This window comes from Hemibagrus wyckioides, linkage group LG28 (genome assembly GCF_019097595.1).
Source record: "Hemibagrus wyckioides isolate EC202008001 linkage group LG28, SWU_Hwy_1.0, whole genome shotgun sequence".
Classification (NCBI taxonomy): Eukaryota; Metazoa; Chordata; class Actinopteri; order Siluriformes; family Bagridae; genus Hemibagrus; species Hemibagrus wyckioides.
The window spans coordinates 8,000,356-8,025,363 of NC_080737.1; the positions used below are offsets into that span (position 1 = coordinate 8,000,356).

The 25,008-nt window shown below is 41.4% G+C and overlaps 2 protein-coding genes across 4 annotated transcripts; both read left to right on the forward strand.

The window, feature by feature from the left end:
• Positions 1-82: 82 nt before the first annotated feature.
• On the forward strand, positions 83-10,276 carry hnrnpul1l (heterogeneous nuclear ribonucleoprotein U-like 1 like). Of its 3 annotated transcripts, none has more exons than XM_058382615.1 (16): positions 83-197; positions 732-984; positions 2,052-2,453; positions 2,712-2,892; positions 2,973-3,049; positions 3,145-3,284; positions 3,363-3,462; positions 3,946-4,058; positions 4,149-4,415; positions 4,582-4,704; positions 4,785-4,913; positions 6,230-6,398; positions 7,905-8,168; positions 8,664-8,836; positions 9,217-9,441; positions 9,621-10,276. In XM_058382615.1, the coding sequence occupies exons 2-16, from the start codon at positions 780-782 to the stop codon at positions 9,729-9,731; spliced, it is 2,679 nt and encodes an 892-aa protein (XP_058238598.1). In that variant the 5' UTR covers positions 83-197; positions 732-779; the 3' UTR covers positions 9,732-10,276. The 3 variants fall into 3 exon arrangements, with proteins under 3 accessions (XP_058238598.1, XP_058238596.1, XP_058238597.1); XM_058382613.1 differs by having other exon boundaries at positions 84-197; positions 2,709-2,892; XM_058382614.1 differs by having other exon boundaries at positions 84-197; positions 2,709-2,892; positions 2,976-3,049.
• A 6,057-nt stretch (positions 10,277-16,333) lies between these two features.
• sympk (symplekin) lies at positions 16,334-24,939 on the forward strand. Its single transcript, XM_058383777.1, has 27 exons — positions 16,334-16,472; positions 16,854-16,978; positions 17,276-17,341; positions 17,422-17,475; positions 17,563-17,636; positions 17,801-17,927; positions 18,017-18,266; positions 18,495-18,665; positions 18,910-19,149; positions 19,267-19,418; positions 19,511-19,661; positions 19,811-20,033; positions 20,133-20,283; positions 20,413-20,648; positions 20,932-21,013; positions 21,516-21,629; positions 21,731-21,878; positions 22,096-22,256; positions 22,360-22,468; positions 22,568-22,668; positions 22,753-22,843; positions 23,071-23,172; positions 23,296-23,483; positions 23,802-23,978; positions 24,078-24,191; positions 24,265-24,447; positions 24,562-24,939. The coding sequence occupies exons 2-27, from the start codon at positions 16,883-16,885 to the stop codon at positions 24,721-24,723; spliced, it is 3,723 nt and encodes a 1,240-aa protein (XP_058239760.1). The 5' UTR covers positions 16,334-16,472; positions 16,854-16,882; the 3' UTR covers positions 24,724-24,939.
• The last annotated feature ends 69 nt before the right edge of the window (positions 24,940-25,008 follow it).

Below are 25,008 nucleotides of genomic sequence, written 5' to 3' on the forward strand. Positions count from 1 at the left end.
ACCGCTTTGAAAATATCAAAGTAACCAATAAAAACAGGAATCGGTAAGATTGATATTAAAAGTAGCCAATCAGAGGCTGAATTAAGAACTACGCGCCTGCATGCTAGGTGCCGTCCCGGAAGTAGCGCAGCTCTGTAGGCTTCGGTCACCCTCCATCTTGTGGATACCGCAGCTACTGAAAAAAACACACGAAAAAGGTATGTTTTCTGACTTTACCTAACTAAGAATCTTGTCTGTTGCTCGTCTTATATTAGCTTTATAGTTTATTTAACTTGTGCATGACGTTAACGTAAGTGGTTTGCACAAAGCTTTGCCTAACGGTAGATTTGGCTAAGTTGGCTTGCCTGGCTAAGGCAGTGGAGCCTAAATTAAACCGGCTGTTTTTATATTTTAATGAGAGTCTAACACACAGGTGATGCATGCACACGGAAATACCTTACATGGATATTTTGCTGAGCAGAAGCATTGTTAGCTAAGTAGTTGGAAGATGAGAAAAGAAGTGAAAGTGTATTTAGCTTCTACCCTGCATTTGTTTAGCTAACAGCCGGGTATGCGCCAACAACGGCCGAACCACAAATCGCTCCCTGTTCCCTATATAGCTGTACCTTACTTTGCGTGTGTTACGCACTACTAAGTGCACTCGCCGTATAAATATAACGGTTATTGGAACACGTCCCCTGTTTACGGACAGTACCGAATAGCTGAAAGTTGTCTTGTTTTATTGTGTGCAGGGTGACAGGTTTCCGTTTGGCGGGACTCGTAGGTGAGTGAACGAAAACATGAGCACGCTAAACGTGAAGAAGCTCAAAGTGAACGAGCTAAAAGAGGAGCTGCAGCGCCGTGGCCTGGACACTCGGGGTCTGAAGGCGGATTTAGCGGACAGGCTACAGGCGGCGCTGGACGCTGAGGCCGCCGGAGCAGCAGAAGAAGAAGAAGAGCAGGACGCCGGGGAAGAGGAGGAAGAGAAGAGGAGCGGCGGCGGAGGTAAAATGATTGGTTTTCGGTTTCTGTGTGGGCGGAGTCAAGATAAACAAAATAAGAGCGGTGTATATACTACTACATGACCAAAAGTATGCGGACACATGACCAAAAACTTTGCATCATGTACATGTGTAGAATACTTTATGAGCAAAAGAGCTACATATAAAATATTCAAGATTACTGATAGACAACACAAGATTATTGACATGTAGTGTGGATTGTGGCCAGACTAAAATATTACCTACAAAATTGGATTCCTAATAAAAATATTACCATTAAGAGACATTTTTACTGAAGTCCCTTTATTGAAAAGCGCATGCACATGGAGTCTAGCTCTCCTTAGCAAGCACTAAATGATCGTTGTGATGATTTGAGAGAGAGAGAGGTTAGGCAGGTTAGCTAAAGTTGTCATTTCATGTAGACGTCATGAATGCATGTGAAGCTACTGCACTGTACTTTGTTTACGTACGTGAATGCATGTTTAGCTATTTGTCTATCAAATGTTTCAGCATGAGCTAGCAAGCAGTGAACAATTTGTGTGCAACTGCAGAGTTTGTTTGGTAGTACATGACTTCTGCGATAGTCACCGAGACTTAGATAAAGTTATGTTTATTTATATCGATATCTGTTCTGGGCTTCTGATGTAATAGTGCCACAGCACCTCTTGTGAAATGTACATCATTGGCCAAAACTCTTAACTATATCTTCTAATAATAAGGAAATGTCTTTTAAATTGTTCATAAATGACCTCACTGTAGTTGACATGCATGTATGCATACGATCAGTTGTTGTTTTTATGTCAAACCGACATGCTGTATGTGGGTGTTTTTTTTGCAGCCAGCCAGTTTATACTTGTCCTGTCCCACCCTCATGGTTTGCATGTATTTACAGTAGTATTTTAACAGTTTGACCGAGGCCACTAGGAACACTTATGCACCACTTAATACATTTAGCAAGAATGCTGTATATAAGCAGTATAATGTGGTAATACACAAGTGCAGATTCATTGTCATTCATCATCATTCACTTGTGTTGATTTTGAAGCTAATGTGCTTTTTATATTTCTCCAGATTTTGCTGCTGATGTGTCAGGTAACGGAGCAGACGACGAGCTTCAGTGCGACGACGGAAATGGCGGCAATCAGAACGAGGAAAAGGAGGTGAGCGAAGAGGAAGATGAGAGTAACGTACACAGCGCTGCCCATTTCGAATCGACCGACTTCACCTCTGATGATCTGAAACAACCAGATCAAGGCTTCGGGCAGCCAGTAGAACAAGGGTATGACGAAGGTCAAGAAGACGATTGGAGCAATGATGAGCCAGTTAAGAGCGAGGGCTCTGAGGATCCCGAAGTGAAACAGGAGTACGAGGAGCCGGATGCAAAACCAGAGCAGTTTGAGGAAACACATGAGCAGGAGGAAGTCACACAGCCAGAAACGGAACAGACTGAGCAACAGGTGACCGATGTAAAAGGTAAGGCTTGTCCTAATCCAAAATATTTCACATAACAGTGATACAGACTTCCAGAAATAACCTTGAATAGATAACGACTAGAGATACTCGTTCTTTTTATTAAATACTATTAAATAGTCGATTTATTTAAGCACAAAATTATGATAAGCAAGAATTCTTGCTGCATTGGTTTGTATTGTGTTGTATTGTAAGTGTAGTGTAGTTTGTTGGTTTTTTTTAATCAATGGGTGCTATTTGTTTTCCTATGAAATACAGCAGAGCCCAAGAAGAACGATGACACGCCACAGCAAGAGGAGGCAGCAAACAACTGTGTTCCTGCAGAAGATGGCCGAGCGGCGCACGTTAAAACGGAAGATGACCAACAGACATCGCAGAGCCGCAAAAGACCACACGACGATAGTCGTGGATACGGATACTACGAGCATCGTGAAGACAGAAGGTAAATCTAATCCCTGTGTTTATTTTCCTTTTCTTCTCCTCTTTGTTCTTGTCTGGACTCACGTTTCACTGATTGTCCAGCAGAGGCCGGTCACCTCAGCCCCCAGCAGAGGAAGAGGAAGAAGACTTTGATGAAAACCTTGTGGCTATTGACACCTGTGAGTTCAAAAACATTCTGTATAATAGTGTCTGTTACTTTCGATAGCTGTTGTTGGTGTACTAACTCACAGGCTTTTTTTCTTTTTAAATACAGATAACTGTGACCTGCATTTCAAGGTGTCCCGAGACCGGTACAGTGGATACCCACTTACCATCGAGGGCTTTGCGTACTTGTGGGCAGGTGCCCGAGCTACTTACGGTGTTACCAAAGGACGCATGTGCTATGAAATGAAGGTAATAATAAGGAAATTGGAAAAATGTGTTTTTTAAGACATATTTTATCCATATGCTCTAAACATTCTCCCTGTTTAGATCACTGAGGAGATCGCTGTAAAGCACCTTCCATCCAGCGAGCCTGATCCCCATGTGGTGAGAATTGGCTGGTCTTTGGACTCCTGTAGCACCCAGCTTGGTGAGTTGATAAGAAACCTACGTCCTTTTATTGATTTGCCTGCTTTGTTATATCTGACATGTTGACTGTGCAGCTTGGACTTGAGAACTTGGTCTAGAAGTAAAACTGTAGAAACTGCTATCTACAGATTAAAGGAAGACGCCAGCTTTTTTCATTCTAATCTCTATCCACTGCATCTAAACAATTGGGGATCACAATAAACACAAGTTATATGACTGTAGAACTGAGTATACAAACACGTGATTTCTTATGTATATCAGCAGCATGAACAGTAGTTCAGTGGCAAGGCTTTGGGTATCAGGCTTTGGGAGTTTGGGAATTCCAAGGTTTAGTCAAACGCCTCATTAGTCACAGGTCTTGTGTTCTTTTCTCAGTACAGCGAAATGTTTACACTTGTTCACACCTACACTACAGTTGTGATAGTTAGAAAGTGTACTTAAAAATGATGGATTGTTCCTTTAAATGTGACTTAAAATCTTATAGGAGAGGAACCCTCCTCCTATGGCTATGGTGGAACTGGCAAGAAGTCCTCAAACTGTAAATTCGAGGACTATGGAGAGAAGTTTGGTGAAAATGATGTCATCGGCTGCTACCTTGTGAGTATTTTATTTTCACTCTGAAATACTGTCATGAGTAACAGTGAAGCAAGTCCTTCCTTCGTTGTGAACTCTTGTTCCTTCTTGCAGGATTTTGAGAGTGGAGAGCAAGTGGAGATGGCGTTCTCCAAAAATGGTAAGTGGCTCGGGCCTTGCTACAGCATCTCTCGTGAGGAGCTGGCTGGTCGTCCTCTCTTCCCACACATCCTGGTGAAGAACTGCGCTATAGAGTTCAACTTCGGACAGAAGGAGGAGCCGTATTTTCCTCCACCAGAGGGCTACACATTTATCCAGGAGTTGGAGTTGCAAGACAGAAGCAGAGGAACGGTCGGACCAGCTACCAAAGCAGAGTGCGAGGTACGTCTTGTAAGAAGAGTAACAGTGGTTTATTCCTCATGTCGTCACACAGTGGTGAGGGGATTAGGGAATTAAATATACATCCAGATTCCTGTAAAGCTGCTGTTTGGCAGTGACCTCATATACAATGACCAGTAAATACTGTAATACATCATTCTGTCTTTAGATCCTAATGATGGTCGGACTGCCCGGCAGTGGAAAGACCACATGGGCCATTAAGCACTCCAAGGAGAACCCTGAAAAGAAGTTTAACATTCTGGGTACCAATGCCATAATGGACAAGATGAAGGTAAGGACATGTTTCACGTATATCGTCAGTCATGCCCCTTGTACGCACCACCTCGACTCTTCACCTGCTTGTCTTTCCAGGTGATGGGACTTCGTCGCCAGAGGAACTACGCCGGACGCTGGGACATTCTCATCTCGCAGGCCACGCAGTGCCTCAATCGCCTCATCCAGATTGCCGCTCGCAAGAAACGCAACTACATCCTGGACCAGGTACTGTCATCTCCGTCTTCGCCTCTTGTACCATTCCCAACCCTCCCACACACCCTACAGCTGCTCCTGATGCACATGTTCATTAATGCTCCTCTGCTCTCTCTATAGCACAGAAGCACCCGTGCAGACCGATTTATAACGTAACACCTCAATGCGTTGTTGCCATATTCTCATTTGTTTTCCTTTTTTCACATAGAATGAAAGAACAGGAAAGATTTGTAGCAGATTACGAATATGTTTCTACCTTTTTTTTTTTTTTTATGTGCTTGTATGTGTTGTTATAAAGAAATGCCACACTGTACACATAGTCCATGTCATTAGTAAGATGTTGAAAAGAAAAACAAGTAATCACAGCCTGGTGAGTAAGAAAACACCTTCTGTTGCTATGGTAATCGTAATGGTAAAAAACATTAACAAAAAAAAAAAGAAACAACAGCAACCATGTTTATGAGTAGATTTACTTGGAAGTGTTGAATGTAGTTTTTAAAATGAACCTCAAGGTAAGTGGAACTAACCACATTGAAGTTTCCAGGTCAGGTTCCGACAAGACATGTTAAGGTAGGTAAGGGTCAAATGGACAAATCTTAGGTCCTAAAGGAAATTGTAAGTATTAGAAGGTAGGTGATATGTGTGTGTCTGTTCTGGGCATAGCAGGACGTTTCAAATATGGGTAAGTATAGGTAAGTAAGGGGACCCAGGGAAGAGTCGACTCGCTGCATGCTGCTAGTATCTAATTAAAAAGAAAGTAAATGACTATCCGGTTTGTACTGAAGTTCACTTGTTTGATTTGTACAGTGTAGTTCGGTTAGCATTTCTAATACGTTTCTGGACACTTGGAAGTTGTTACACGGAGACACCGATTGAAATCATGCTGACTTGGTAAGACTAATTTAACCGTGTAGGCGACAACCCGGATCGTTTATAGAGAAAGAAATCGCAGGAAATGACTCAGTTCAGTGGGACTTTTGAGCTTGTCCGTGTTTTGCGGCTTACGTTTGATGTAAAATAAGCTTCTTGCGGAAGAAGTAGGACATGTAGAGAAGCAGTTTTTGGGCCCCTTTTTTATTCTTGAAAAAATGCTGTTTTGGTGAAACTCAGCTTGTCTTCAGTCTCCAAGGTAAGTGATATGCGGGGTTGTGAGAGGCAACCATTAGTCATTCCTGGACAGTAACTATAGCCATGAAAACAAAAAAAACTCTCACTTTCATTGTTGCAGGAATCCCAAACCCCTCCTTCGGAACGCAAAGCCATAACAAAAGCAAACAACTGAACAATAACGAACAAGCTTCTACTTTTTTCTTGTCACCATTTGCTAGACAAATGTATATGGATCAGCCCAGAGACGAAAAATGCGTCCTTTTGAAGGGTTTCAACGCAAGGCTATTGTAATTTGTCCAACGGATGAGGATTTAAAAGAGCGAACATTAAAGCGAACTGATGAGGAAGGGAAGGATGTACCCGATCATGCTGTGTTAGAAATGAAAGGTAGGAATGCCATGGATATCCCCCCCAAAAAAATGCTTCAACTACACACCCAGATCTGCTTTTTGCTGTATTTTTGTTTTGTTTTGTTTTGTTTTTTTTTCTTTCTATTTTTAATTCTAGTTTTTCTTCAAATTTGGACGACCCCCTTTGCCGCCTCCTTCTGTTTTGCCAGATAAAAGAGCTACTACTACTACTACTTCTTTTCCTCTTTTTCCCCCCACCATCCTGTTCTCTGACCCATTTCCGGCGAAATCTCATTTCATTTCCGTACAACTGCATATAAGTATGCAGAATATAACGATATCCAGGGTATCAGCAGGTTTGTTAATGTTTATATACGCTCCTGATTTATAACACAACATTTGTACTGTAATGATCTTGTCTTTCGTAAGCATTGTTAATCTAATGTGTGGTGGTCCGTGTGGCAAGTTTTTCTTCGACTACTTTCTACTTACCTCAGCTTGAAGAAATACACAATACACAAATAATATAATACACTTATCAGTGCAAGCTATCGTCACTAGCTGTGAAATCTCGATCACCAACAATCTCTTCTCCAAGCTGTAATTTTCATCATTAACATCTTTACTCATTTAATGAATCAGATAAAACAAGTGCTGTAAGTTCATTTCCTATTTTAGTTCAGACCACATGCACCATATTTGTCGCTTCAAACCATCAAAGTCACACATGTAGCTGTGTTTTTGTAACTTGTGGCTATCACATCTCCAGTATCGTACATGTACTTGAGTACATAAGGCTGCCTGTTGCTTTATTGCTTGCTAGTGTGAATGTAAGGTAATCCCCAATAGACAGCAAGCTTTTTTATGTTATATGGAAGAGCGGACAGATATAAAATTAAGCCGTTCGGGGTTATTGTGTCACAGCGTCCACGTTTTCTAACATTTTTACTTTTGATAGCAACAACACTGTAACCGCCTGCTATCAAGACGTGTGACCACCACCACCACAGAGTCTCTCTGATTAGTCAGTGCCACCTTTTATTCATGCATTTCATTTTAAAGCGAAAATATTCTCTCGTCATTTTTGGACCTTTTAAAACCTGCTGAAAAACACTTAGTCATATTATTCATACAGTACTGACACCTGCAGATACCCTGTTATTAATTGGCTAAGCAATTTTCAGACTGAATGAATAATTACGCTCAAGTCTTTGGGTGTTTTTATTTGTTAGTGCAAGTATCCTAAAACTCTTTTTCTGGCAACTGTCTTTGTTTTCTTTCCCGTCTAAATTTCTCAATTTTCATCGTCCCCCCCCTTAATCCAGGACAAGTTTTGCCTTGCTCGACTAAGGCAATATTTGTCCAAGGTTTCCTTTGACTGTCCTAATACATCTACTGTCTATCTCTTATGTCCTCTTCTTTTCCCCGCCCACTTTAATGTTTAGTTTTTGGCCACTACTGAACGATGCTAATGTTGATGCTCTTTATTTTCTCGACGACGCGGCCGTTCTCTCCCTCACTCCGTGCCCTCTGCCACCCTCAGCCAACTATGTGCTGCCTGATGCCGGCGAGTGCCTGGACGAGGTGATCTTCATAGAACTGCAGCGCGAGGAGGCTGACGCACTCATCAAGCAGTACAACGAGGAAGGCCGAAAGGCTGGCCCACCACCCGAAAAGCGCTTCGATAACCGGCCCGGAGGCTTCCGCGGCCGTGGATTCCAGCGCTACGAGCACCAAGGCGCGCCGCAAGGTGCACGAGGCTCGTACCAGAACCGGGGCAGCACTGCAGGAGGTGGCTACCGTGGAGGTAATGGACCAGGTTTTCTGACGTTGTCTTAATTTAGACCCTTATTGTTTGGGATGGCATCAGTTCAGCATTTTAATCCAAAATATCACACATTAAGTAGCACAAGTCTTATTAAATTCAGGCATGACAAATGTGCTTTGACTTTTTCATAGGCATTCAGTCAGAAATGATCTTTTTTTTTTTTCTTTTTCACCCACAATAAATAACAGATTTGCCAGTTGACACAAAATGATTGACAATTAATTAGGTCTTTTTAACTCTCTGATATTAGCTTACCTCCTCCTTCATAACCTCATATTAGTAATGTTTTGGCCTATGTTGAAAGAAATGTAAAGTTTTCTAGTGTCAAAGCTATTCTCTTGTTTTTTTTGGTCCTTTTTGACCTTTGCTTTGTCTGAATGAAAGCCACACATCATGGAGGAAAAGCACAACCATGTAACAGTTTTGAGCAGCCTATCAAACTCATGCTGCATGTTCCTCTTGGTCCTAATGTAGCCTACAACCGTGGAGGGTTCAACCAGAACCGCTGGGGAAACAACTACAGAGATTCAGGAAGCTGGGGAGGTTACAACCGCAGCCAACAACCAGGAGGCAGCTACAACCACAGCCGCCAGAGCTCCTACAACAAAGGAGGAAGTGGATCCAGTGGGAGCTACAGTCAGTCCCAGGTACCAGACAGAGATCTTTTTATTTTCTCGTGAATGTAATCTAAACTGTGTTGAGTATTATTTTTCACTTGTGCTTGTTCTAAAATATTATGCTCACTATAGTAACAACTTATTCAAAGCACTGTGGTGATCTCCTGTGCAGTGTTTTTTTGTGTGTTTATTTTTTATGGTAAACAAGATACTTTTTTCAGTTATACAGATTTCCTGTAGCAGCACGCAGTCATGCTTTATTCCCTACATTTCAAAGCACACATCATATATAATAAGGCAGTCAAACATTAGCTCAGCTGACACTATTATATCCAGACAATCGCTGCACGGAATTGTTGTATAATTCGATGTCGTATTATATCAACTTCTTCTGTATGGTTTTTGTACAGCCTCAGAGCTACAATCAAGGTTACAGCCAAAGTTACAACCAAGGCAGTTACAGCCAGGGATACAACTACGGAAACTACAGCCAGTACCCAGGTTACAACCAGGGTTATAGCCAGACACCTGCAGTCACGGGCCAGACATACAACCACCAGCAGCAGCCGCAGCAGCAGCAGCAACAACCGCAGCAGCCGCAGCAGCCGCAGAGCTACAACCAGCAGTACCAGCAGGTCAGCTACAGCGACTATTAGTATTAATAATGATGATAATTAAATATGCTCAATCAGTGTCTTTGTAATAGCTGTATTAATGCAAGCAACATAATGAAACAGTAACTAAACTGTAACTTCATCATGTGCTTTTTGTGTCATAGCCGAGTTTGATGCATTTACTGTTATTGCTTTTGCAGTACGCTCAGCAGTGGCAGCAGTATTACCAGAACCAGAGCCAATGGAACCAGTACTACAACCAGTACGGAAATTACGGCAACTACCAGCAGGGCCAGGGCTCACAGCAGTAGCCATATTCCACTTCCTGTGGCTCTTCCATATCATTCCATCAGCTCTATTCTTCAGCTGTTTTCTTTCTTTTCCCCTTTGGGTTTTTTTTTTTTTTTTTTTTTTTTAAATGATTAGTCTCCTTCATCTTCAGTCTTCCTTTTCTCTCGAGACGACTCCCCATGTGCTAAAAAATTTTGCTTTTGCTCTCGAACTGCTTCCGTTTTACACACTGATGCATTGATAAGTAGCGACGTGTAAAGTAGTTTGCTTTCAGATCCCGCACGCACAGATTCACGCGAGAACGCTTCGTAGTGGGGGCACATATACTTTTAAATCATTTGGATTTGTACGTTGACAATTTGCATTATTTTTTTTATGTCTTCTAATCATATTTTTCGAGGGGAGATAGATTTCAGGTAGCCCTATTTCAAAACATTTTCTTTTCAGAACACAATTATCTAATACCAGTGAAAATTTAAAGACCCTAATTTTGCAGAACTTAATATTAAAAAAAAAAGAAAAATCATAACCAGTGATGTCAACCTGGATTATATTTTATACCATTCTTACATGTCTTACTAGTTTCATGTTTTTTCTCCTTGTATCTACAATTTAGTGAGCACTATGTGGTTGTAAGTTTTTATACCTTGTACCATGTTTGTAAAACTATTGGCATGTTGTTTTTTTTTGTTGTTCGATCAAAGCTCATTTTTTTTGTATTTGAGAATATAATATGAAACAAAAACTGTGTTTTGTCTTCTTTTCTGATTCCAGAAATACTTAAAGATTTTGACTTTCATTGCCAAAAAAATCACTCACCTGTTTACACCGATCAGGTATAACATTATAAACGCTGACAGGTGAAGTGAATAAGACTGATCTCCTCATCATGGTACCTGTTAGTGGGTGGGATATATTAGGCAGCAAGTCAACATTTTGTCCTCAAAGTTGATGTGTTAGAAGCAGGAAAAATGGACAAGTGTAAGGATTTGAGTGAGTTTAAACTGCTGCTCTTGTGGGGTGTTCCCGGTCTGCAGTGGTCAGTATCTATCAAAAGTGGTGCAAGGAAGGAACAGTGGTGAACCGGTGACAGGGTCATGGACTGCCAAGACTCATTGATGGACATGGGGAGTGAAGGCTGGCCCGTGTGATCCGATCCAACAGATGAGCTACTGTTGCTCAAATTGCTGAAGATGTTAATGCTGGTTCTGATAGAAAGGTGTCAGAATACACAGTGCATGACAGGTCAGGGCTGTTTTGGCAGAAAAAGGGGGACCAACACCATATAAGGCAGGTGGTCATAATGTTATGCCTGGTCAGTGTGTTTTGCTGTTGGAGATTGAGGACTAATCATACGGAAATTGACATGTCCTCCTTATCAAAGTTCAAAGTTGATCATATTACCTTGTATATATTACCTTATATATGTGTACCTTATACCTAAAATGTTATTTGGAAATGACCATTCTTGAATATGTCTTTGTTTTTTGGGTGGCTGTACAGACACGGGTGGTAGAATTTCTCCTGTTCTCCTTTAGGTAATGTACGTTTCCTCCGTTTTCTCTGGTTTTCTCCCACTTTCAAAAATGTGCTGTTGGGTGGATTGGCTATGCTAAATTGCCTGTGTGTGTGCATGTTGCAGGGGCCTTTCTGTGTGGAGTTTGCATGTTCTCCCCGTGCCTGCGTGCGTTTACTCCGGTTTCCTCCCACAGTCCAAAAACATGTACATTAGGTTGATTGGTAATTCTAAATTGCCCATAGGAGTGAGTGTGAGTGGTTGTCTGTCTGGCCCTGTGATGGACTGGTGACCTGTCCAGGGTGTACCCCTGCCTTTCGCCCAATGTGTGCTGGGATAGGCTCCAGCAGATCCCTGTGTCCCTAATTAGGAATAAAGCGGGTATAGACGATGGATGGATGTGTATGTTGCCCTGCATGGATACCCCAGTGTTAACAGAATGGACTCCATGTTCAGTGTAACCCTAACCTGGATAAAGCAGTTACAAAACATGAATAATGGAGTGAGTAATGATGTCAAAATGGCCTGAATATAACACATAAAACATAAATATGAAGTGGGTATTGCAGATGATAAAAGTAATGTTTCATGTTTCATGAAGTTTCATGTCCTCCTTCTCAAAGTTGATCATATTACCTTTATGTGTACCTTATACATAAAATATTTGGAAATGACCATTCTTGAATACGTCTTTGTTTTTTGGGTGACTGTAAAGACACGGGTGGTAGAATTTCTCTTGTTCTCCTCTAGGTAAATGTAGGTTTCCTCCTAGTTCTCTGGTTTTCTCCCACTTTCAAAAATGTGCTGCTGGGTGGATTTTGGGATGGAGCCATTCTGTGTGGAGTGTGCATGTTCTCCCCGTGCCTGCGTGGGTTTACTCTGGGTACTCTGGTTTCCTCCCACAGTCCAAAAACATGTACATTAGGTTGATTGGTAATTCTAAATTGCCCGTAGGAGTGAGTGTGTGTGGTTGTCTGTCTATATGTGTGGCCCTGTGATGGACTGGTGACCTGTCCAGGGTGTACCCCTGCCTTTCGCCCAATGTGTGCTGGGATAGGCTCCAGCAGATCCCCATGACCCTAATTAGGAATAAAGCGAGTATAGACAATGGATGGATGGATGGATGGATGGATGTGCATGTTGCCCTGCATGGATACCCCAGCGTTAACAGAATGGGCTCCTTGTCCAATGTAACCCTAACCTGGATAATGCAGTTACAAAACATGAATAATGGAGCGGGTAATGATGGAAGTTTTTGCTCCTGGCAGCAGATGTGTGTTATTTCACCTCTTCTTGTAATCTGATCTATTTACATGTCAAAATGGCCTGAATATAACACATAAAACATAAATATGAGGTGGGTATTGCAGATGATAAAAGTAAACGTGTTACTTTTGTGTTCAATGGGGAGAAAAAAAGCCAGAAATAGGTTTTAGGTTAAAAAAATTTTTTGTTTCCACTTGAAGTAAAAATACCGGCCATTTTGACCCGAACAGAAGGGGTTAAATAGGCCCCAATATTAAAAAGTCATAAAAGTCCGAAATTCTATTTTTGGTGTTAAATTATACACCCAACAAAAACATTATAGTCAGAGATATTTGGTTAAAATTGTATGAAATTATAATTTTAATGATTTAATTAAAAAAAAAAAACCGGAAGTAGTCGCGTGCGCGTGCAGCGTCTTCCCTCGCGCATTGGAAATTGTTCCATGTCAATTTCAAGATGGCGCCTTTGTAGAATGTAGTTTGATATAAAGCAGTATTTCACAGCGTACTTGTCTGTTAAGTAAAGGAAACACTGTTTCAGTAAGGTAAAACACTTAATTTTCTGCATATTTTTAAACTTATTTAGTGCTTGTTTAGAGCTAATAAGATTAACTAGGAACGCAGCAGTAACACTGATAAGATAGCCAGCGTTAGCTGTGACAACCGGTTTATATATATATATCTCAAAGGTTTGGACACGCCTTCTCATTTAATGGTTTTTCTTTATTTTCATCAGTAGATTTTACATTGTAGATTCTCACTGAAGGCATCAAAACTGAATGAACACATATGGAATTATGTAGTAAACAAAAAAGTGTGAAATAACTCTAAATATGTTTCATATTTTAGGTTCCTCAAAGTAGCCACCCTTTGCTTTGTTGACAGCGCTGCAAACCCTTGGCCTTCTCTTAATGAGCTTCATGATGTAGTCACCCGAAATGGTTTTCACTTCACTTCAGTTGTGTTGTGCAGAAGTCAGGTTGGTACACAGCTGACAGCCCTATTTGACAACTGTTAGAATTCATATTATGGCAAGAACCAATCAGCTAAGTAAAGAGAAACGACAGTCCATCATTACTTTAAGAAATAAAGGTCAGTCAGTCCGGAAAATTGCAAAAACTTTAAATGTGTCCCCAAGTGCAGTTGCAAAAACCATTAAGCGCTACGACGAAACTGGCTCACATGAGGACCGCCCCAGGAAAGGAAGACCAAGAGTCACCTCTGCTGCTGAGGATAAGTTCATCCGAGTCACCAGCCTCAGAAATCGCAAGTTAACAGCACCTCAGATTACAGCCCAGATGAATGCCACACAGAGTTCTAGTAGCAGACACATCTCTACATCAACTGTTCAGAGGAGACTGCGCAAATCAGGCCTTTATGGTCAAAAAGCTGCTAAAAAACCACTACTAAAGTACTACAACCAGTACGGAAATTACGGAAACTACCAGCAGGGCCAGGGCTCGCCGCAGTAGCCATATTCCACTTCCTGTGGCTCTTCCATATCATTCCATCAGCTCTATTCTTCAGCCGTTTTCTTTCTTTTCCCCTTTGTTTTTTTTGTTTTTTTTCTAATGATTAGTCTCCTTCATCTTCAGTCTTCCTTTTCTCTCGAGACGACTCCCCATGTGCTAAAAAATTTTGCTTTTGCTCTCGAACTGCTTCCGTTTTACACACTGATGCATTGATTAAGTAGCGACGTGTAAAGTAGTTTGCTTTCAGATCCCGCACGCACAGATTCACGCAAGAAGGTTTCGTAGTGGGGGCACATATACTTTTAAATCATTCGGATTTGTACGTTGACAATTTGCATTATTTTTTTGTCTTCTAATCATATTTTTCGAGGGGGGAGAGATTTCAGGTAGCCCTATTTCAAAACATTTTCTTTTCAGAACACAATTATATCTAATACCAGTGAAAATTTAAAGACCCTAATTTTGCAGAACTTAATATTAAAAAAAAACAAAAATCATAACCAATGATGTCAACCTGGATTATATTTTATACCATTCTTACATGTCTTACTAGTTTCATGTGTTTTCTCCTTGTATTTATAATTTAATGAGCACTATGTGGTTGTAAGTTTTTATACCTTGTACCATGTTTGTAAAACTGTATTGGCATCTTGTTTTTTTGTTGTTTGATCAAAGCTCATTTTTTTGTATTTGAGAATATAATATGAAACAAAAACTTTGTTTTGTCTTCTTTTCTGATTCCAGAAATACTTAAAGATTTTGACTTTCATTGCCAAAAAAATCACTCACCTGTTTACACCGATCAGGTATAACATTATAAACGCTGACAGGTGAAGTGAATAAGACTGATGATCTCCTCATCATGGTACCTGTTAGTGGGTGGGATATATTAGGCAGCAAGTCAACATTTTGTCCTCAAAGTTGATGTGTTAGAAGCAGGAAAAATGGACAAGTGTAAGGATTTGAGTGAGTTTAAACTGCTGCTCTTGTGGGGTGTTCCCGGTCTGCAGTGGTCAGTATCTATCAAAAGTGGTGCAAGGAAGGAACAGTGGTGAACCGGTGACAGGGTCATGGACTGCCAAGACTCATTGATGGACATGGGGAGTGAAGGCTGGCCCGTGTGATCCGATCCAACAGATGAGCTACTGTTGCTCAAATTGCTGAAGATGTTAATGCTGGTTCTGATAGAAAGGTGTCAGAATACACAGTGCATGACGGGTCAGGGCTGTTTTGGCAGAAAAAGGGGGACCAACACCATATAAGGCAGGTGGTCATAATGTTATGCCTGGTCAGTGTGTTTTGCTGTTGGAGATTGAGGACTAATCATACGGAAATTGACATGTCCTCCTTATCAAAGTTCAAAGTTGATCATATTACCTTGTATATATTACCTTATATATGTGTACCTTATACCTAAAATGTTATTTGGAAATGACCATTCTTGAATATGTCTTTGTTTTTTGGGTGGCTGTACAGACACGGGTGGTAGAATTTCTCCTGTTCTCCTTTAGGTAATGTACGTTTCCTCCGTTTTCTCTGGTTTTCTCCCACTTTCAAAAATGTGCTGTTGGGTGGATTGGCTATGCTAAATTGCCTGTGTGTGTGCATGTTGCAGGGGCCTTTCTGTGTGGAGTTTGCATGTTCTCCCCGTGCCTGCGTGCGTTTCCTCCGGTTTCCTCCCACAGTCCAAAAACATGTACATTAGGTTGATTGGTAATTCTAAATTGCCCATAGGAGTGAGTGTGAGTGGTTGTCTGTCTGGCCCTGTGATGGACTGGTGACCTGTCCAGGGTGTACCCCTGCCTTTCGCCCAATGTGTGCTGGGATAGGCTCCAGCAGATCCCTGTGTCCCTAATTAGGAATAAAGCGGGTATAGACGATGGATGGATGTGTATGTTGCCCTGCATGGATACCCCAGTGTTAACAGAATGGACTCCATGTTCAGTGTAACCCTAACCTGGATAAAGCAGTTACAAAACATGAATAATGGAGTGAGTAATGATGTCAAAATGGCCTGAATATAACACATAAAACATAAATATGAGGTGGGTATTGCAGATGATAAAAGTAAACGTGTTACTTTTGTGTTCAATGGGGAGAAAAAAAAAGCCAGAAATAAGTTTTAGGTTAAAAAATTTTTTTTTGTTTCCACTTGAATTAAAAATACCGGCCATTTTGACCCGAACAGAAGGGGTTAAATAGGCCCCAATATTAAAAAGTCATAAAAGTCCGAAATTCTATTTTTAATGTTAAATTACATAACCAATAAACACATTAAAATCAGAGATATTTGGTTAAAATTGTATGAAAATATAATTTTAATGATTTAATTGAAAAAAAACAAACAAACCCGGAAGTAGTCGCGTGCGCGTGCAGCGTCTTCCCTCGCGCATTGGAAATTGTTCCATGTCAATTTCAAGATGGCGCCTTTGTAGAATGTAGTTTGATATAAAGCAGTATTTCACAGCGTACTTGTCTGTTAAGTAAAGGAAACACTGTTTCAGTAAGGTAATACACTTAATTTTCTGCATATTTTTAAACTTATTTAGTGCTTGTTTAGAGCTAATAAGACTAACTAGGAACGCAGCAGTAACACTGATAAGATAGCCAGCGTTAGCTGTGACAACCGGTTTATATATATATATATATATATATATATATATATATATATATGAGTTAGTATGTATACACCACTACCAGTTTATCAAAGCTAAGCCTTTATGACTAAACACAGAAAACCTTCCTATTAGGTACATTGTATAATGTTATATAGTATAATGTTAGGTTATAGCAGGAGTAAAAACTGTCACTGTAAACATTTATATAGAGAGTTTCCAGTTGATTCTCTCTCTCTCTCTCTCTCTCTCTCAACGTTGTTTTTGTTTACAGGAAGTGTTGTGATCATTCAGGACTTCAGGATGGAGTCTGGAGAAAAGCAGCAGCGCTCCAGCCTTGCTTCCCAGTTTTTCACCGGGACAGAGGATACATCCATCGATATGACCACTAATGAAAAGGTGTCAATAATTTCTTACAAGATAGACTTTCAAAAAGAGCACTTCTGGATCATAGATATTCATTAAAGCATACACTTGCTGTCCACTTTATCATGCAGTTCTATAATAATCATCCAGTCAGCATGCGGCATAGATCTTGGGCTTGATCAAGTGAAAATTTATATTAATATGTATGTTAACATGCAAGTCATTCAGGCTGGGGTTTTACATCAAGTTTTCTTTTCTGCTTATTACAACATGACCACAAGTGTTTTTAATCTTGTTCTTGTTAAAAGTACATTTCTATTGGCATCCTAGGTTGTGGACCTTCTGAACCAGGCTGCTTTAATGTCCACCGATGATAAACTCACTGCCCTTAAGCAGGTAAACTGATTTCTAATAGACTGGTGACTGATGTGAATGGTTTGTTCTCAGGCTCACTGTGTGTTTGCTTTAAACGTTAGGTGCAAGAGTTGATTATTAATAAGGACCCTTCACTGCTTGACAATTACTTGGATGTAAGTACGTTCTTATATTCTCTTGAGGGAAACTTTGATACCATCAGTGCACCAAGTTCAAACTCTTCTGTTGTGTTTTGTCAACAGGAGATGCTAGCGTTTCAGAATGATAAATCAATTGAAGTGAGGAAATTTGTTATTGGCTTCATCGAAGAAGCGTGGTAAGATTCAAAAGCTTTACTTGTCACTTTTCTGTTTTCTATTGTTTTACTACTTCTTTTCGTTGTTGTTCTTTTTCTTCTTCTTTTTATTATTAGTGTTTTTAAAGGGAGAAAAATGGGCTGGATAGAAAAGTCAGGTCTATTTTTTTTGTCTTCTGATCCAGTAAAAGAGACAACGAGCTGCTGCTGAAGCTGTTAGGGAATTTAAACATAATGTTAAAGGACGAGAGTGTCAATGTCGTAAAGAAGGCCATCCTGACCCTCACTCAGCTTTACAAAGTCACGCTGCAGGTATTCGTCATTTCCTCTGGCTTAAACTTAAATTTAAAAAAATGAGAGAGTCTTCACTCATAACCGAACATTCTGGTTTGTGTCACCAGTGGCTACTGCGCACGAAGAGCATCTCGGATGTGCAGGAGGGATGCTGGGACATGGTGACCCAGATGAAGGGGGAGGTTCTCGCTCAGCTCGACTCGGACAACGATGGCGTTCGCACGCACGCCATCAAATTCACAGAGTCACTCATCATCACACTGTCACCACGCACCTCTGATTCGGACGTCCCAAAGAAGCAGGAAGGAGACATCAGCCTGGACAAAGTTCCAAAGGATCATTCATATATTCGCTATGGTGGGTGGAGCTGGACTCCATGATGATATCATCGCGAGTTTACTTCACTGCATCTTTTTTAAACTCTCAAAAAACATAATCTGTGGTGAATCAGCATTTCACAATATGCTAAATAGAAGCACAACAATTAGTGGATTGTTTTTGTCTAGAGGTACAGACCCAAAAATGTGCCCCAGCTCATTATTTTATGTTCCCTCTTTCTCAATCCTCTCTCTCTCTGTTTTGCAGATGTCCTGTGTGAAGAGGGAAAGTCTGCTCTGGAGCAGCTCCTGAAGTTCATGGTTCATCCGGCTATCTCCAGCATTAATCTGACCACAGCTCTAGGCTCACTGGCCACGCTAGCTAGACAGAGACCCATGTTCATGTCTGAGGTCATACAAGCTTACGAGACTCTACATGGTAAGTGATTAGGTCTAAATAGGGGGCCCAGTTCAAATACGTTTACTTGTTCACAGAGTAAATAAACAGTAGTAAATAAACTATTTCGTGACAAACTGTTGAAGGAATAAGAAATTTGTTTGTGACACTGTATAATTCATTTAAGAGGTAACGTGTACATATGTCTACAACCTTCAGTTACAATTAAACAGCTTCTTGCCATGCACCCTATTGTATCTGTATAAATATTCTGTTTTTTTCCTAGCCAATCTTCCCCCGACACTTGCCAAGTCTCAGGTAAGCAGTGTGCGTAAGAGCCTTAAGCTGCATCTAGTGTCTGTGCTGCGGCACCCGAGTAGCGTGGACTTCCACAGCCAGATCTCCACACTCCTGCTGGACCTGGGGATGGCCCAGAACGAGATCACTCGCTGTATTCCTGCTGCTGCACAGGTTCGCAAGAGACCACGGCACGAGCCTTACAGCGAGGGCAAGAGGATCAAAATAGGTGAGCAAAGAGAAATACTGTCCGGTGTCAGTTTATTTGTTAAATCCAGGTGGCGTTGCTATACTGATAAAAGCTTTTTAATGCTCTGTAAATAACTAACATCACTGCCCTTATTAGAACCCACTCTGATTGAAGATGATGACGATAAGGAGGAGCCAGCACCCGTCATCGCTCCCAAGCCACTGGCCACCACAGGCACGCAGTCTGCCATAGATATCACCGCTGAGTTCCTGCTGCCTCTGCTCACACCTGAGAATGTGGCCAACCTGGTAAACACTTTGATCAGAGATTCTTCTGTATACTTTTTAGAAAATATTTGAAGTATGAATACTCCTTAGGCCAAATGAATTTCCTGCTTCAGGTGCTGATTAGCATGGTGTACCTGCCGGACAACATGCCAGCCTCCTTCCAAGCTACTTACACACCTGTGGAGTCAGCAGGCACAGACTCCCAAATCAAACATCTGGCCAGGCTCATGGCCACACAAATGACATCAAGTGGACTTGGTCCAGGTCAGGAGTTTTTATATATATTTATATAGATGTATACACTTAACAGCTCTCATTAATTAGTAATATAATCTGCACTAAAACAAATCTAATAGCCAAATTTAAAGGAATCTGAGACACAAAATGTCCTCATCTCCTTCTCTAACCCTCAGGTCTGGAGCAGTGCAAAGCCAGAGATGAAGAAGGGAAGGAAAGAGAGGCAGATACTGCTGTGGCGGAGACCAGTTCTAAAGATCCCATCATTATCCGGAAAGCATCAGCGTTGTCTCTGGGCCAGGCCATCTCTGTAGTTGGGGCTTACAAGACCGAAATGACGGAGGAAATTCCTCAGGCCAAGAAACTTCCAGAACCCATTTTACCTATTACACAGCCAAAGTACAAACCTTATACTAAAACACCAAGGATGTAATATGTCTTCCTTCCTTCTTTTTTTTCTTTTTTTTTAATTACTGCATTGTTATTTTTTGCCATCAGAGCACCTGGGAGCAGCGGACGAAAGAAAGTCTTCCGACTGGCCGACGTGGTCCAGCCCTTGTCTGACTCGCAAATCGATAAGCTAAACAGCATGGCCGTCAGACGCATCCTCCAATCAGAAAAGGCTATCGCAAGAAGCGGGATGTCCCACGTAAGCAGACGCACTAATCTCCGAGTCCTATTTTGTATATTGACCTGATACATATCAAGCATAGATTTACAGATTAGATATACTGTAAGTGTTTAAAGTTAATGGAGATTTTTTTGACTATTCTGCCAGGTTCGCGTGAAGCTGCTAGCAAGACTGATCACTCAGTTCAAAGGAGCAATGAAGGACGACATGCTGCGTTTCATCCTGGAGGATATCCGGAGCCGCATCGACCTGGCATTCGCTCTTCTCTATCAGGAGTACAACCAGTACCTGAGCCAGCTGCCATCTGGGTCGCTGGACAGTTATGAGCACAGCTTGTTCACGCTGCTCTCGGGACTACAGGAGCGGCCTGAACAGAGAGACGGGTGAATCACCTCGACTTGCATCTCCTGTGCATCACAGAAACTCTTTCTCTGCCCCTCAATATTGTATTTCCATAAACCTCACAAATGATTTCAATTATTTGAGTGTGCACCAGTAGAAAACCTGAGATGATTGACTCTTGTTTTATTATTAAATGTGAAATACAGCAATGATTATAGTCCAGATATTGTATATGCTATTTCACTGATATAATTATGTCTCGAGGAATTTTCATGTATACAGTGTTCAGTCTTCACAGATATCAAATCATTTCTCTTTTTTTAGGCTGTTCAATAAGCTGGTGCTTGAGGCTCCTCTGATCACAGACTCAGCCCTGGAGGTGATCCGGCGCTACTGTGAGGACGAGGTGAGGCATAAGTCTTTACAAGCAATCCAGTACATCCATGAAGTAATGCAATGGGTTCATCTAGTCTATGCATGCTTTGATCGAACAGTATTTTGCTATATGTATTTAGATCAGGGGTGTCCAATCTTATCTGCAAAGGGTTTGTATGGGTGCAGGTTTTCATTCCAACCAAACAGAAATGTGGCTTGATTGGAATAAAAACCTGCACCCACACCGGCCCTTTGCGGATAAGATTGGACACCCCTGGTTTAGATGCTACACAGAGAAAACCCCACGTTATCAACAATAGTACATTTTTAAAATCTGTTTGGTTCGTGTCGCAAACAATTCCATGTGCAAGTTGTTACTTTAGAAATGACAATGAATTAGAATAAGAGCATTAATGTAAACCTCATCTCAGATTTGAGTGTTCAACAGGCGTCAAGTTACATGTCAAAGTAAAATAAAGAAGAACAGCTTTATGTGAAATGAAAGTGTATTTTGTGTGTGTGTGTGATTACAGTCTCGTGTTTACCTCGGCATGCCCACTCTGAAAGATCTCATCCTGAAACGCCCTTCCAGACAGTTCCAGTACCTTCACGTGCTCCTGGATCTCAGCTCTCATGAGAAAGAAAAAGTATGTTTCTTTTTCTTCGTACCAGTACATTTTCCTCCTCTGATCATCATTTCATTTCAGGGAACTTGCTACAGTATCGAAACTATGTTTGTTTGTTGAAGGTGCGCTCAGCTGCTCTGAACATCATCAAGTGGATGTATGAGAAGGACCACCTGAGAGACTACATCGAAAAGTTTGCTCTGAACTACATGCAGCTGCTCGTCCACCCGAACCCGCCCTCGCTACTGTTCGGAGTCGGAGAGGACACAGGTTAGTGCAAAAAACATCGAGGCTTAGTGCTATTTACATTTAAATTAGAACTTTTGTCAGTACTCGTTCAGTTGAAATCAGCATTGTCAGCATTATATCTAAATTATTATTATTTATAATAATAAATATAATATTATTTAATTATTATTATATCTATATTATATCTATAATTATGTCTATTTATTGTGACCATATATTATAATATTTTTGTGATCAGAGGTGGCAGCTCCCTGGACGGAGGAGACGGTGAGACAGTGCCTGTACCTCTACCTCTCGCTCCTTCCTCTCAACCACCGCTTGGTCCACGAGTTAGCCGCTGTCTACACCGAAGCCATCGCTGACATCAAGCGCAGTGTGCTCCGCGTCATCGAGCAGCCTGTAAGCCTGAAATGAATGATCACTTTCTCCATGTAGACTCTCGTTGTGTCTTGCTTAAACGCTTCAGCACAGGGTGTGAAAATTTACTGCTTCTAATCTTCAGATCAGGGGAATGGGCATGAACTCTCCAGATCTGCTGCTGCTTGTTGAAAACTGTCCCAAAGGGGCAGAGACTCTGGTCACTCGCTGTCTGCACATATTGACCGATAAAGGTAAAGTCATGTCCTGTTGTGGATGTTTTTGACACAAATGTTTTGTTTATCTTATCAGCCTTTCATGTACTCTGTATATTATCCTCTGTCTTGCTGCAGTGCCTCCGTCTCCAGACCTGGTGGAACGAGTACGAGATCTCTATCACAAACGGGTGCCAGACGTGCGCTTCCTCATCCCGGTCATCAACGGCCTGGAAAAGGTCTCTCCTCTTTCGCCAGTTATGATTTGCGCTGATGTGTTATAAGAGAGCATCTTTTAATAGCTCCTTTACTTTATTTAACAGAAAGAGGTGATCCAGGCTTTACCCAAACTCATCAAGCTCAACCCTATAGTAGTCAAGGAGGTCTTCAATCGCCTGCTGGGCACGCAACACAGTAAGGATCCATTAAGATCTGACCCCATCACACGTCTGAGCTGACTCACATTCACTTATCAGTGACAGTTATGACCTGTAGAACGACACTAAAACATTTAAAAGTTTAGATTGGTCATGTGAACCGAGAAGCAATGTTGCTCGAAGAGGTGCCAATATTTATGCATTCAAGCTATTTGAGATCTTGTAAAGGTTTTGATGCTGTAAATCTTTTGTGTACTCTTTCAGGTGAAGGAAGTTCCACCGTGTCTCCACTGACTCCTGGTGAACTCCTCATCGCTCTCCATAACATCGACTCCACCAAGTGTGACATGAAGTCCATCATCAAAGGTAACTGCTTCAGACTAGCATTGTTTTCTTGGAACAGTACTCAGAGCAGCAAGTTTGTGCTTGCTTAAATAACCTGTACGCTTTCATGTCGTTCTTTATAACCGTAAACCTCCAAACCCATAGCTACGAACCTGTGCTTCGGTGAGAAGAATGTGTACACGTCAGAGGTGCTGGCTGTGGTGATGCAGCAGCTAATGGACCAGAGTCCTCTCCCTATGTTGCTCATGCGAACCGTCATCCAGTCGCTTACAATGTACCCTCGCCTAGGCGGCTTTGTCATGAACATCCTCTCTCGCCTGATCCCCAAACAGGTGCGTCGATCACTTTGAGTCTAATGTGCTTAAGGCTTTTTAATACGCTGGAATTACAGAATGAGATTCTGTCGCAGTTTTGTACGTCCTACAACATTTCTACTTGTTGTCTTTTAATAGCATCTCAACCACAGCCTTTAATCACAAGCTCAACATAAACTGGGATAGAAAATGTGGACTGGAGAAATTATATTTTTTCTTTCTTTGCCAGCAAATGTATTACAGTGTAACAAACATTGTACATCATGATTTTATATTCTCACTTACTTGAAACGTACCTTAGTCTGTGGTGTTGAGTAACATCCAAGATGTGTGTAGGTGTGGAAGTACCCCAAGGTGTGGGAAGGTTTCGTGAAGTGCTGCCAGCGCACCAAGCCGCAGTCCTACACTGTTCTGCTGCAGCTGCCTTCTGCACAGCTAGCCAGCGTGTTCGAGCGTTGTCCGGAGATGAGGGAGCCTCTCCTACAGCATGTCCGCTCCTTCACCCCACACCAGGTAAAGAAACATCAGCATCCAAAGTTCTGCTATGATCTTTATTCTATTTTCTAGTAAGATTTGTAAGATTTGTTTCTCTTTTTGTGTGCGTGTTTACAGCAAGCCCACATTCCATCATCCATCATGGCTATTTTGGAAGCCAACACTAGGATGCCAGAGCCAGAACCACCCCAGCATGAACCTGAGCACATAAAAGTGCAGGAAGAGAGAGAGGTAAGACCTGGAAATGCAGTTAAATAAATAAATAATAATAATGTGTAATTAAAGTATCGGTTTTATCTTTTAGACACACTCCCAGCAATTTGTGAGGCCCATAACACAAGTGGAAACTCCAGCTCCTGTTGTAGTGACTCCTCCTGAACTAGCACCTCCTGTGGCAGTAGCCAGGAGAGAGGAAATTGAGGAGCCTATGGAGGAAGGAGAGGCGGGTAACGAACGTCTAGAGATCGCCACCGAAACCACAACACAAGTAAGAATTTATATTCATATATCACTGCTGCTTTCGTCAGTATTCTCAACCGATTGTTACCTCTGTGTCAGTACGATGTATTCACTGCCTAACTCTAACTTATAATCATGGCAGAGCGAAGTACTTGAAAATGAATCCGGAGCCACCAGTGTTTCCCAGGCAAAGACAGAGGAACCAATGGAGACGAATAGCGCTGAGCCTGTAGAAGACCAGCCGCATGAAATAGTGGAAGATAGTGGAGGAGAACCTGATATACGAGCAGACGATCCTGAATGAATCTTAACACCTGCACTGATAAACGCGTCTTATCCAAGTTCAACATCACCATCTGTGTATTGAGTCTGAGGTCTAGAACTAATAATATAGCTTATTGTTTATTCTGATTACTTCCATTATTTCCTTAGTTCTGTACTGATGTGAAAAAAATAGCGCTTTTGTACATCATCAACAAGGCTGTATGTCTGGAATATAAAGACCTACTTGTATACAGTTTCCTTTGTCTGAGCATTTCTTTTCTGTAATGAGCATATATCAAAAAATTAATGTCATAATATTTACAGT